This window comes from Malania oleifera, chromosome 11 (assembly GCF_029873635.1).
Source record: "Malania oleifera isolate guangnan ecotype guangnan chromosome 11, ASM2987363v1, whole genome shotgun sequence".
NCBI classification, from domain to species: domain Eukaryota; kingdom Viridiplantae; phylum Streptophyta; class Magnoliopsida; order Santalales; family Ximeniaceae; genus Malania; species Malania oleifera.
In genome coordinates, this window is record NC_080427.1 from 23,969,272 (window position 1) to 23,983,131 (window position 13,860).

The following is a 13,860-nucleotide window of genomic DNA, read 5'->3' on the forward strand; positions in this document are numbered from 1 at the left end:
AGATGAACCTAAAAACAGTGAAGATGCTTTAAATGATGTTTCTTGGATTATAGCTATGCAAGAGGAACTAAATCAATTCGAAAGAAGTCAAGTATGTGAACTTATACCTAAACCCAAAGATAAATCAATCATAAGAACTAAATGGGTGTTTAGAAATAAGAAGGATGGGAATGGAGTTGTTGTAAGAAATAAAACTAGGCTAGTAGCACAAAGGTATAATCAAGAAGAAGGAATTGATTACGATGAAACCTTTGCCCCTGTGGCAAGGATGGAAGCAATTAGGATGCTTTTAGCTTATGCAGCCCATAAGGATTTTAAGTTATATCAAATGGATGTAAAGAGTGCATTCTTAAATGGATATATAAATGAAGAAGTGTATGTCAAACAACCTCCAAGTTTTGAAAATTCTAAAAATCCAAACCATGTATTCAAATTGACAAAAGCTCTTTATGGTTTGAAACAAGCTCCAAGAGCTTGGTATGAGAGGTTAAGTAAATTTTTACTTAAAAATGAATTACAAAAGGAATGGTTGACAACACTTTATTCATTAAATCTAAAAACAACGATATACTAATAGTTCAAATATATGTGGATGATATTATATTTGGAGCTACAAATGAAGATCTATGCAAGGAATTTGCCACATGTATGCAAAAAGAATTTGAAATGAGTATGATGGGGGAGTTAAATTATTTTCTAGGATTACAAATAAAACAAGCTAGAAATGGAACTTTCATAAATCAAACTAAGTACATCAAGGATATGCTCAAAAAGCTTGATATGGAACAAAGTAAACCCATAGGAACTCCTATGAGTACAACCACAAGTCTTGAAAAAGATGAAAAAGGAAAACAAGTAGACATAACACACTATAGAGGAATTATTGGAAGTTTACTATATTTAACTACTAGTAGGCCTGATAGTATGTTTAGTGTGTGTATGTGTGCTAGATTTCAATCAGTACCCAAGGAATCCCACTTAATAGCCGTTAAGAGAATTCTTAGGTACTTGGTAGGATCACTTGATCTTGGGTTATGGTATCCAAAGAACACTGATTTTAATATGATAAGTTACTCCAATGCTGATTACACCGGATGTAAGATTGATAGAAAAAGTACAAGTGGCACATGTCACTTTCTAGGACAATCCTTAGTATCATGGTTCTCAAAGAAACAAAATTTTATCGCTTTATCAACTGCTGAAGCTGAATATGTGGTAGCCGAAAGTTGTTGTGCACAAATCTTATACGTGAAACAAAAATTAAAAGATTTCAATCTAGAGTATAAAACAATACCAATAAAGTGTGATAACACAAGTGCTAAAAATCCAATTTCACACTCAAGAACTAAGCATATAGACATAAGACATCATTTTTTGAGAGATAATGTTCAAAAAGAGGATATAATTCTTGAATTTATAAATACAAGTGATTAATGGGGTGACATATTTACAAAACCCCTAAATGAAGAAAGATTTATACATATAAGGAGAGAACTTGGGCTAATCCATAGAAGAGAAGTATATTAGAAGTGAAATTTCAAAGTTTTTATGCACTTCAGACGTCTGAACTTCACACCCCAGACGTCTGAGCACTACAGCAAACAGGTTCAAATGACTGAACCTGGGACTTTAGACTTCTGAGCGCCTACTGACTTTTCAAATTGCAGGCTTTAAAATCTTCAGACATCTGAAGTCGCGGAGTTTAAATGCGCATTAAACCCTAATTTCAGACTTCTGAATTTGCTTGCTTCACTCATCCGAACACCTCCCTCTTTATCTTCTTCCATCCTCACTTTCATCTAAAGCTTCTTCTCTACAAAGATTCACCTCACGAAACCTAGGGTATCCAAAATTTAGTATCTTCATGCCTCGAATCAAGTAGACTGCAAACAAGGGTTCTTCATCGGGGAAGGATACTCAAAATATTGACAAATGGTTGGTTGCTCCTCGAGCTCGAATTCGTTATCGAAATTCATTGAGTTCTGTAGAACCGATATTAGGTAAAATCTTGGATGTATCATTCTTCACTACTGAATTTATAGATATTCTTTCATTATTTCATGACATTGGTTGGCTTGATTTCATCACTCAACAACCCAAAGGTTGTTTTCCTCATTTGGTCAAAATTTTCTATACAAATATGACATATGAAAATGGGATTTTTTCTTCAGAAGTTAAAGGAAAGGAAATTTTGCTGAGTTCTGAAATATTGTCTCCCATTTTCAAAATTACTCTAGGAGATTTTAACTGTCCTATGTTTGCTCAATCTTGGATCCTAGAACAAGGATTCACTCCTAAAGCTTTTCTTCCACTGATCATGGAAAATGAAACCATCTATTTTGCACATGCTCCGTTGTACAAACAATTGAACTTAAAAGGCCAAATTCTACACAAACTTGTTTCTAACAATATCATACCAAAATAAGGCTCTTTTGATCATCTTTCCTATATTGAATGCTTTGTTCTTTGGTGTCTTCTTAAAGGAAAGAAACTAGACTTGGCTAGTTTAATCGTTAGGTGGATGTGGACTAAACTAGAATCTTGTCTAGTTATTCTTCCTTATGGAGGAATTCTTACTCTTCTCTTTACTCATCTTAATATTGCCAATATCTATGAGTTTTTCATAAAAAGAACTTGATATGATCTTTTTAATGAGACTTCCCTTAAGCAAATGGGGTATGACAAGGGAAGTTTAGAATGGTACTTGAAAACAGGAAGGACTACACATGCACCGCCTGCCTCTGTAGCAGCCTTAGCTTCAGCTTCAGCCTCAGCCTCAGCCTCAACCTCTGCACCAGTATCAACAGCCGCACAATCTTTCTACACTGGACCTTGGTTCATCTCAAGACACACCTTTATGGTTCTTATCCTTTCAAAAGGATTTCTCCAACTTTTCATTTGAAGTACACACTGGACTTTAGAATATTAAAGAAAAAGTCACATCACTTGACAAGCGGGTCACTCATATAGAACAATATCATGCAAAATTTTCTAAAGGAAGTGATCCCATGGATATTAGCTCTGCTCCTCCAAGTGGAGAAGATGATGATGATGATGATGATGATGATGATGAATCTGCAGAAAAAGAAGGAGATTCTGAAGAAGAAGAAGGTGATGAAGGGAATATTGAAGAAGAAGGAACCCAAGAAGAAGAAGAAGAAGAAGGAGAAGAAGAAGGAGATGTATCTGAAGAAGAAGATTAGGATAGTTAGAAACTACCTATCTTAGGACACTATGAATTTTTTTGTTTGTCATAAAGTATCAAGACTCATGTATCTCAGATGTATACAATGCAACTTTTTGTGTTACATTTTTGTTTTATATGGGAACACATGAAACTCCTATGTACTGCCTCTTGTACTGATTACCTTTTGATTATAAGAATGACTTTTTGATGTTTTTTCATAATCTTGTTACTCTTGTTGACTAATGACAAAGGGGGAGAGAGTGCTTAGTAAAGATAAAGTAAATTAAATTGATGAACTAGAATTGATGAACTACATTGATGAACATTGAGGCTTGCTTATTAATGTTTATAGTAAGGAGGAGTACTTCATTTCACATACAACCTTTATCTTTACTCCTTGTTTGTCATCATCAAAAAGGGGGAGATTGTTGGCCTAGTAAGGTTTTTCAATTGGTTTTGGTGATAACAAACAAAGGACTATTTAACTTGGAAAGGTTGAGTTTTTATGTTTCAAGAAATGTGGATCAAGTATGGTTCAATTAAAGCTCAAGTATGGTTCAAATAAAGATCAGGACTAATCAATAATTCAAGGAGAAACTAAGGCATTTGCAGCTCAAGCAAAGAACTTCAAAAGCCAGATTGAGGAGGATATCAAGCTTGGCATACAAAGTTTTAGGAAATATATTGTAAGTATTTCAAAAGCTAAAATATCGTTTGAAATATGTTTTGAAGCTCTTCCAAGAGATTATAAGGACTTAAAGACCTATTTAAGAATATTGAAACAAGTCTTGTAAACAACATAAGAGAGCAAATCAATTTTTAAAGAAAAATAATTTCTAAAATAGGTTCTTGGCAGATCAGATGACTGAACTTTTCAGTTCAGATGTATTAAGTGGCAACTTCGGATGACTGAACTTCATGTTCAGACATCTGAAGAATTACTTCAGATGTTTGAAGATTAAGTGTAGACGTCTGAAGATTTTATGGATCAAAACAGAAACAGGCAGTAACAGTTCAGAAGTCTGAACTCGCAACTTCAAACATTTGAACCTGGCACCTCAGACGTCTGAACCCTCTCTTCAGACATATGAACCTGTATCTAGTTCAATTTTTAAAGGGTTTTAGTAACTTCAGACGTTTGACCTCGAATCCTTAGACATCTGAACACTGTTCAACAAGCAAAATTTTTAAAAAATCTTATTTTTTAAATTATAGCTGTTTGAACGCCAAATTTTCTAACAACTTGGAAACTCTCTAAGGAAACTCTTACAATAAGGAAACTTTCTTGGAAGCCTATAAATACATGGTTCTTGTAAATAAAAAATATACCAAGCACTGAAAATCTCTCAAGCTCTCTTGCTCTCAAAATCTCACTTTGATCAATCTCTTGCAAGCTAAAAGTATTGTGGTTCTGATACTCTTGCTCATCAATTCCTGAAGAAAGATTACTAATTTCTCATCTAGAGGAAAGTAATTTGGTGAAATCCTTATAAAGCTTCAAAAGTGAATTTCTTTCTTGATATTTATCTTTTGAAGTACATAGTTTCAATTTGTGCTAATCTGCTCTTTGTGTGAGCCTCTCTTGTACACCAGATTTTTGATTTCTCTCTTGTAGATTTTGGACGATTCCAGGCTATTGGATCGTTGACCAAACAAGGGTATATTTTTTGGAGAAGGTGGGCTCTAGCATTGGCCAAGGAGTGGTTGTAAACAGGCGTTGTTCCACCCGGTTAACGGAACTGCTATAGTGGAACCCTTTGGTGTTTTGTCAAGGGTGAGGACGTAGACTATGTTGAAGCCGAACCTCCTAAAAACCTTGTGTCTTTCTCTCTTCTTTACTTTCTATATTTTATACTTGCTGTTGTTGTGTGATTTAAAGTGCAGATTGCAGGTTTCAAAAGTTAGACATAAACAAAGACTCTTGATATTTAGAAAGTACGTTTTGAGTAACTATTTGTGGAAACCCAAAAGGGAGTACTTTGGTCAATCTGCGGAAATCTTGATCAAGAGAAGTGCATACTATGAGGTTACTCAAAGAAGGTGGTAAACAATCACAGGGAAATTGACAAAAGTACTAATATTCTTGGTTGAGTGGTTAAATTGTTTTGATTTCATTGATTGGCTTGTGAATTTAAATTTCATTATTTTCAAGTGTGATTATCAGTTATTAATTGTGTTTTTCTTGGTATCATAAGCAAAAGCTCAAAAATTATTAAAATAAAAAAGAATCCAAATCACCCCCTCTTGGGAAGCTATTCCTAATTTCAAATTGAACTATCGGATTTAGTATTTTGATGTTCCTTAAAGCACAAAAAATTATAGTCTGGACACAGGGTCAGACAACTGAACTTTAGGTTTAGTCTTCTCAAGTCCCAGCTTAGATGATTGAACTGAGGGTTCAGTCTTCTGAGAGTGTTTTGCCTGTTCTGTGTTTCAACAAATAAATCTTCAGTTGACTGAACTAATTTTTCAGTCTTCTGAAGAAATTCTGTAGATGTCTGAAGTAAAACTTTAGTCGTTTGTGGTTGCATCTTCAGACTTCTGAGGGTACACCTCAGTCGTTTGGGCATACCATCTTCAGAATTTTCATTTTAGGTTTTCAAAATCATTTTTGCTCTCTTTCTTTGATTTCTTATTAAACATTTTACGGTTTTTGAAATAAGGTCTCAAAGTCCATCATTTATCCTAGAAGAGCTTCAAAAATATTTCAAGAGATATTTAAATACGAAGTATTTACATAAAGAATTCTTAGGACGTTTTGACATTCTAATCACTTAAGTCTTCATGTTTGTCTTTCTTTGAGCTCTCTTGCTTTGTTTTTCTTTGAGTCCATCTTGTCTTCAAGCTTTCATATAGTTTAAGATTTCTATCAAGTCCTCTTCAATATTCATTCTCTCATGATCTTCAAGCTTTGAATTATCTTTGAATCCATGCTTTAACTCTTTAACCTTCATTTGATCATCCTTCTTTGAAATAAGCTTTGAATCATCCTTATGAGCATTTTACCATCTTGAGTCCTGAAATATCACCATTTAACCAAATATGTTAAGTTCATCTTATTTGTTATCATTAAAACAAGATTTTAAGCCTTGTAAGGCCAATAGTTAGTGACAGAACTTCTGAATAATAAAGGGATGATCTTTTTACTCTTGCTTTCATTTACATGCTTTGTTTACTACTTTCCATTTATCTACTGTGTGTTTGATGAAAGGTTGCAAATAGGGATAAGCACTTCTACGTATCATTCAAAGGGAAATAGTTGGCTATGGAATTGCGGAGGTGTTCGTTCATCGTCGAGACAGGGTATACTCCGGTTCTCGACCGTGCTCCAGACGGTTGGTGCACCCTTGCTACCTTGTGCCCTTAATCACCCTTCTCTCACTTTGGCCCACTTGAGTTAGTACTTCTATAGAAGTCTAGATGAACCTAAATAGAGGCATGGGATCCAGTTTTCGATTCGGACCACAGTATTGCTTTGTAGGAGTAGGGTAACTCTTAATTTTACTTGCTTTCCCATAGTGTAGATTTACTTGCTTTCGTTTAATCACTTTCCAGTGGTTAGAAACATCCACCATTGTAAAACATCACATTTTACTTTTTTTTCATAAAAATACCATAATAAACTAACTTGGAAGTGGTTTACTAACTGCGCTTCAAGTCCCTATGGATGGATACCTGACTTACTCACTACTGAACTTGGGATAGTTAGGTTTACAAATATTATTTTTGGTAGTTAAGGACCCAAGCCTTGGCGAGCCTACCAAATTTTGGCGTCGTTTCCGGGGACTTGGCTATGGTTATATGCCAAGTTCCGTTTTAGAGTATTGTTGCCTTGTTCTTTTGATTTGCTCTCCTTTTGTTTTCACTTTCTTACTTAATTTCTATTTTATTTATTTATTTTTTCTGCTTTTTGAAGTCTGAATCTGTGTGCTTATACATGTGTATGTTTGGTCTATGCTATTTGGAACCTCAGATAATTCCCATAGATTGTGAGATTGAAAAAATCTCGTAGGTCCCTTAGGAAACCTATCTCTAATCTAAAGAAAGCTAAGTCGTCTGAACTGAAAGCAATGGCTGAAGATAACCCACCAGTTACAGCTGACAAATCACGGAACCACATGCTCCTCACCTACCCGTGGTGGGAGAAAAACACATGCGGCCTCTTGGGGACTACTTTGTACCTAATGCATACACATTGCCATTCTGCATTCGGTTCCCAGATGTTCAGGTGACCCATTTTGAGATTAAGACTTCAATAATCTCGATGCTGCCCAACTTTCATAGGAATTCTACTGAAAATCCTTATCAACATCTGGATGAGTTCTTGGAAATCTGTTCCACCATCCGCATCCCTAATTTTAGTGATGATGCTCTCTGTTTTAGGCTTTTCCTGTTCTCTCTGAAGGATAAAACCAAATATTGGCTGACGTCCTTAGAACCGAACTCGGTGACCAACTAGGCCACCATGCAATATGAATTTCTTAAAATGTACTTCCTAGTCGGGAAGATTAATCAGTTTTGGAGAGCCATCACAAGTTTCTCACAAATGGATGGGGAACTCTTTTTCGAGACTTGGGAGCACTTTAGGGACCTGCTCCGTAAATGCCCACATCACCAGGTCCCCAAGTGGCAATTAGTCTAAACTTTATACGAAGGGTTGGCTAAGAGAGATGGGTCAATGGTTGATGCATCGTGTGGAGGTACTTTTCTCACTAAGCATGAGAATAAGGCTTGAATTCTCTTCAAAAATCTGGCAAAAAATTCTTAGCAGCACATGGTTGCCACTTGTAGACTACCTAATCCATCAAAGTACAAACCAAAAGGAGTTTTTGATTTGGCCATTGGCCAAGACCTAGCATCGACCTTGCGTTTCATATCTAAAAAGTTAGATCAATGCCTATCCTTAGGACCGTAGACAATAGCATGTGTAAAGGTTTGTGCAATCTGTTCCGACCCTTCCCATACATGTTACAATTACCCTTACGCGCATTCCTAGCCTGAGCTTGTGTAGGAGGAAATAAAGGCCACTCACAATTGGTATGATAAACCGTCTAATTACCCTTATTTGAATACCTATAATCCCGAGTGGAAACAACATCCTAACCTCTCCTTCAGGCTGCAAGCTCCAGATTTTCAAAGCCAAAGACCTCAACAAAACCCTAATGACATGCCTCCACGCCCATATCAAATTTCCAAAACCATTCAGACTCAGCCCCTATACCTTTAACCATTCAGAATCCGCCTCCACCTCAATCTAAATATGATTCATTCCAAGAGGCAGTTTCGACAGCCCTTAAGTGAATTTAAGTTGGATGTCAAGTGGATTGGAAACTGCTTCACTCCCATTCCCAATCTATGGCAAAGCTAGAAACTGCCATGGGACAGCTAGCCGCTGCTTTAAGTAAGAGGGATGAGGGTAAGTTACCAAGTCAACCCATAGTAAATCTGAAAGGGCAATATAAGGTAAAATGTGAATCGGATGCTGGACCCTCATCATACTCTGACCAGGCCTAGGTGGTAACCACATTTCAAAATAGAAGGCTGACAGCCAAACAGGGCGAGGAGCAACTGAGCACGGGGGAGACCCAAGATGAAAAACTAGAAGTACCCAATGCGGATTCATGCACTCTCTCTTCCACTACTAGAAGAACCACACCTCCCTAGAAGAACCACACCTTCCTTTGCCCCCTAGAGGGCTTTTCATAGCTACTCAGTGTCACATCCAGCTACCTTACTTGCACCCTCTATATTTAGGAAGGCGACATCCACCGAGTCCATCTGGGACGTGTTTAAACAAGTACGAATGAATAAGTCTCTCCTTGATGACATGAAACAATCACCTGCATTCATAAAGTTCCAAAGGGACTTGTCAATGCAAGAGACAGAATCAAGGGTGCACATGGATGGTTTGGTTAAGCAGGCCGAGCATATAAGTTCCATAATACTAAAGCACCTCGTTCCTAAACTAAAAGACCCAGGCTCATATACTATCTCATGTGTAATTGGTAATTACACCATTGATGGGGCCCTTCTAGACTTAGGAGCAAGTGTGAACATTCTTTCATACTCAACCTATCAGAAACTCAACCCAGGAGTGTTTCAACCCACCTCGGTTTCCATATGCCTTGCTGATCGATCTCTTAAGCAACCTTGGGGTGTGGTGGAAGATGTGGTAGTCAATGTGAGAGATTTTCATTATCCTGTTGACTTTATGTGGAGACCTCCACCAACCCGATCCTTATCCGTTTGGGACGACCATTCTTAGCTATGGCTAATGCCTGCATTCAATATAGGACAGGGATTATGGAAATCTAATGGGGCTATAAGCAACGTAGGATAAACATATTTAATGCTTCCTAACATCCTTTGAACACCGTCCAAGCTGTGGATGAATACGTAATTGACAAAATTATAGGGAAGAAACTCTTTCAATGCTATGGAAACACCCTTGGGAAATTGCACTGCAGCTTGACAGCCTTACTCATGCTGAATTTGAGGATCCTCTCGAGCATTCTATGCTAAAACATGGTTGGGACCCTAAATCTGAAACTAAGTTGGGGGTTTGCAATCTCAAGTGTGAGGAAGAGACGAGGGAAACCAATGTTAGCTGGGAACCAGGATGAGTTCAAAATGAGCTTCAAAGTGTCCGGTTGAAGACGGTAAACTTAACGCTTTCGGAAGGCAACCCGATAGATTTTTGTCTTTCCTTTAGTCCATATAATGTTTAGAGTACTTTAAGTGGATTTAGTGTCTTTCATGTAGGATTTAGTGTAATTTGGGAGTGCAACAAAGTACGGCAACCATCATGTATGAGGGCAACCTGGTTGAATCCTTGTATCGTTTAGTTTGGGAGATACTGAGAGGGTCGACCAAGTCTGTGACTAGCACTGAACATGGTGTGACCTGGTTAAGAAACATTGAGAAGTCGTTTAAATTATGCTCAATCCCGACTCTACATCTCCCGCCTACTCATTACATCTTGGGCGAGCATATTCGCCCCCCCTTTCTTGTACGTGCTACTAGAGCAATATGTAGCCCCATTGTTCCCCCTCGCGATGTCTTCTCCATCTGATTCATCTCTAGCATCCTCCCATAAGTCGTCTCAACCCACTTCCATGAGGTGACGACTTTAAGCCATGCCATGGCAGGGGTCTTCATTACAGGGCCAGAAGGGTCTCGAGTTCCACAAGGAGGTTGTGCACCTAGTTTGGGCTCTTTGCAGACGTATATGGATGACACCACGATGAGGGTCAGCCCTGCGACTAGAGAGTTCGCCATAGGGAGTAATACCACCATTTGTGGACCAGACCTCCATTGATCTTTATGAGGTCCAGTGTCCCTACCCCTTGCCATTCCACCACTTCCAGCCAACGATGCCATATATCCCACCATTAGAGGTTCCCAATCCTCCCACCATGGTGCCTTCAGTTCCCATACCCGACCCGCAACCATTACCCTACCTCTTTTAGTCATATCAGTCCCCTCGCCACAAACAATGCCTAACTAATTGAGGCCACTCCAGGGTCTTCAGCCACGTCGGCCTTGACCTCTCCTCTCTCGCCGCTAGCTTTAATACCTGCAAGAAACCGCACCTGCTCGTAACGTTGCATTGGCCCAACCATTAATAATCTCATCTTATTCAGATTTTGACTTGGATTCCGACTAAAATCTGTATCACATAATTTTGGGTCTTGTAATATGCCTTTACGGCATCGGGTCATTTTCTTTCTTGCTCTTGCACGAGCCCACCATGTTTTACAGTTGCTCTCATACTTGCACTATATTGTATTGATTGGGATATGAATGAAACAAACATGGTGTTTTTGACTAATATCTGTCTTTTGTGCTACAGTGTCTTCTTGCTTGCATGATTATTTTGGGTATTATATTTTGTAGGGCACTGTTTGCTCTTCTTGGAACCATGCACTCTCTTATCTCTTGCCTAGATCCTATTCTCCTTCAACACTTCAATGAGGACACTAAACTTCTAAGTTGGGGGTAGGGGGTAGTACACTGCCTACCATTATTTCATGCGCACAAATGACACAATTTATTAATAATAATAATAATAATGATAATAATAATAATAATAATAATAATAATAATAATAATAATAATAATAATAATAATAATAATAATTTTTGCAAACAAATTCAAGGGAACCATGCTAACATATTTCATACCTTATACATACACCCATATACCCTAAAGTTACATGCATAAACTTTCAAATTATATGATTTCACTATGCTCATCAACAATGTAGCAAACTAGTGGTATAAAATTTGCATAACATGGCTTACAACTTGACATTACTCTAGGTAATTAACCAAGTGGTTTGTTTGGGTTAATATTGTAATGTAAACTCTTGTATTTACATGGTATTTCATGGGGCTAAGAGCACACTTGCACATGATTTGTAACACTTAGGGTTCTTGGAGAATACTGAGAGAACAACTGTGGCGACTATGACACCTTGTGTGGTATTTGAGCCATTCGTTCATTTCTCAAGTTTTTTATGTCAAACTCTGAGGTTACAAAACTCAACTATCCTCCTTTTCCTGGATATTTTTTTTCCAACTAGTCTTTGTTCTTGTATTTGCTAGCCTAGAGGTGATATCAAGTGGGGAGATATAAATCTAGATCTTGTAACTTACTCAAGACAAAAAAGTTTAGCCAACAATAGAGACTGACTTTTTCCATGGACTCGATCTAAGCTACACTCCCATTGTAAAACATGAAGACAGTACAAGAACGTGATGATTATTGTAGCTGACCATGCAAGAGAAAAAGAAACCTGAGCAGAGAAAAAGAAAAATAAGAAAAATATACACCTGCTCTGAGAAAATATGAAAAGATCCAGCTGAAAACACACACTACAAGTTTGCATGTATGAAGAATTTTCTTACCAATGCATCTGTTCAATTCATGCAAGTCTGGGAATAAGTTCCTCTAAGGTGGTCGTGATTAAATGTGGCGAGTAAGTGAGAAGATGCTAGGGTGAAGCACTCGACACCTCAACAAAGGCTAGATTACTTTGTTATAAGACTTGTCACTCCACACTTCTAGCGTCAGTTCTTCAAATATGTGGAGCATTTGATCATGACACTCTTCCTCACATATGAGAGTGAACCCATTCTCTTAAGTGAATTTTGTGGGAATAAACTAGTGAAACTGAGTCAAGACGACCATTCGGTAGGTGCTTTCAAGCATTCTGAGTGAGACAAATCATATGTTGTACATATGCCCTGTGAGGTGGCCTATTCATACTTGGATTTGCATGCTAATATTAACTTTGAATTATAATCATGGGTTAATTTTCTATGAGTAGTATCTTGAAATGGTTGTATTGTGTCAAGTTTTACATGATTGAAATGCTGCAGAGTGTGTGTATAATGGAGTCATGTATGGAGTCATTTGTATATAATAATGTTATATTTCTGTATATTAAATGGTATGATTATGTTACATCTGTTTCCACTTTTTATTCACTACACTGGTGTTTGTGGGTATTACTCTAGAAACCCTCACGAGACTAGAACTCGTCCAATAGAATTGACCTAGGGGTTTAAAGCCTTGTTTCATATGCTAAATGCAATCATGTTTCTTGCGAAAAATGATATAGGTAGGATTGGGTAGTTTTCTAGATTTTGCTTTGCTCAAGGGCTAGCAAAGTGTAAGTTGGGGGTTGTGATGAGTCCCTAAAATATATTATTTCTAACCCTCATTTACCTATACTTATCCTCATTTTATTATATATTTACCAAGAGTTATCATTGTTCAGAGCTATGTAAGGTTTGTTTGTCTTTTCAAGAAAAACAGGACAAAACCATGGATTTAAACATTATAAGAAGCCAAGGAGAATTTGGAGGACTCAAAGATCAAATTAAAATGGTTAGACAAGCTCCAGGAACTTCAAAGCCTAAATGGACAAGAAGATGATGCTCAACCATGTGGTGCGACCAACAAATCACAGCGGCAACTTGGTCTTCCATTGCAAACTCCAAGGTTTAAACTAAGATGAAAATGCTGCAAGGTTCGACCAAGTGCTCGACCAAGTGACCCACTGGCGTGACTTCCTCAAGATTCTAAGACATAATTGTAATTGAAAAGTACCTAGAGTCTCAACGAAGTGTTTGACTAGGAGACCTTCAGGGGCAACTATGTCGAGATACATAGATTTCCTGAAGAACAAGATACTGCAAGTCTCGACCATTAAGACTTTGCAGCATGACTAAGTCAAAGGTATTGGAGATTCGAATCCCTAACTTCCTTCAATACTCAACCAAGGCATGCACAAGAATGACGAAGGAGCGACTTGGTTGACAACGATGATCTTCTACGCGAGATTTGCTGTAAACCTTCCTAAATAGAAAAACAAACTTTGTAAACCCTCAAGCCTATAAATATTTTCTATGAACACGAGCTCTGGGTTCCTATATGGCCTCTCTTAGGTTAGTGACATACTTAAGATGTCATTGAGAGCCAAGATAGATTAGGAGTAGCATAGTTTTAGATTCCTGTTTCGGTGTGTGCATAAAGTGCTCGTTGGCTCGTGACAATCGGCGGCGTTCATGTGCTATCCATGTATATTACATGATCACTCCGTTTGTAATTCCTGAAGTTAGTGACAGAAGTTTTGAATAATAAAGGGATGATATTTTTACTCTTGC

General features: G+C 37.6%; 1 protein-coding gene and 1 non-coding gene across 2 annotated transcripts; one reads left to right on the forward strand and one right to left on the reverse strand.

Moving 5' to 3' along the window:
- Nucleotides 1-7,701: 7,701 nt before the first annotated feature.
- On the reverse strand, nt 7,702-7,807 carry LOC131143557 (small nucleolar RNA R71). Its single transcript, XR_009133544.1, has one exon. It is a non-coding gene; the product is annotated as a small nucleolar RNA R71 (small nucleolar RNA).
- Nucleotides 7,808-8,990: 1,183 nt separating this feature from the next.
- LOC131167428 (uncharacterized) lies at nt 8,991-9,810 on the forward strand. The gene is made up of 2 exons (XM_058126234.1): nt 8,991-9,368; nt 9,655-9,810. Exons 1-2 carry the CDS (start codon nt 8,991-8,993, stop codon nt 9,808-9,810), a joined length of 534 nt encoding a protein of 177 aa, XP_057982217.1.
- Nucleotides 9,811-13,860: the final 4,050 nt, after the last annotated feature.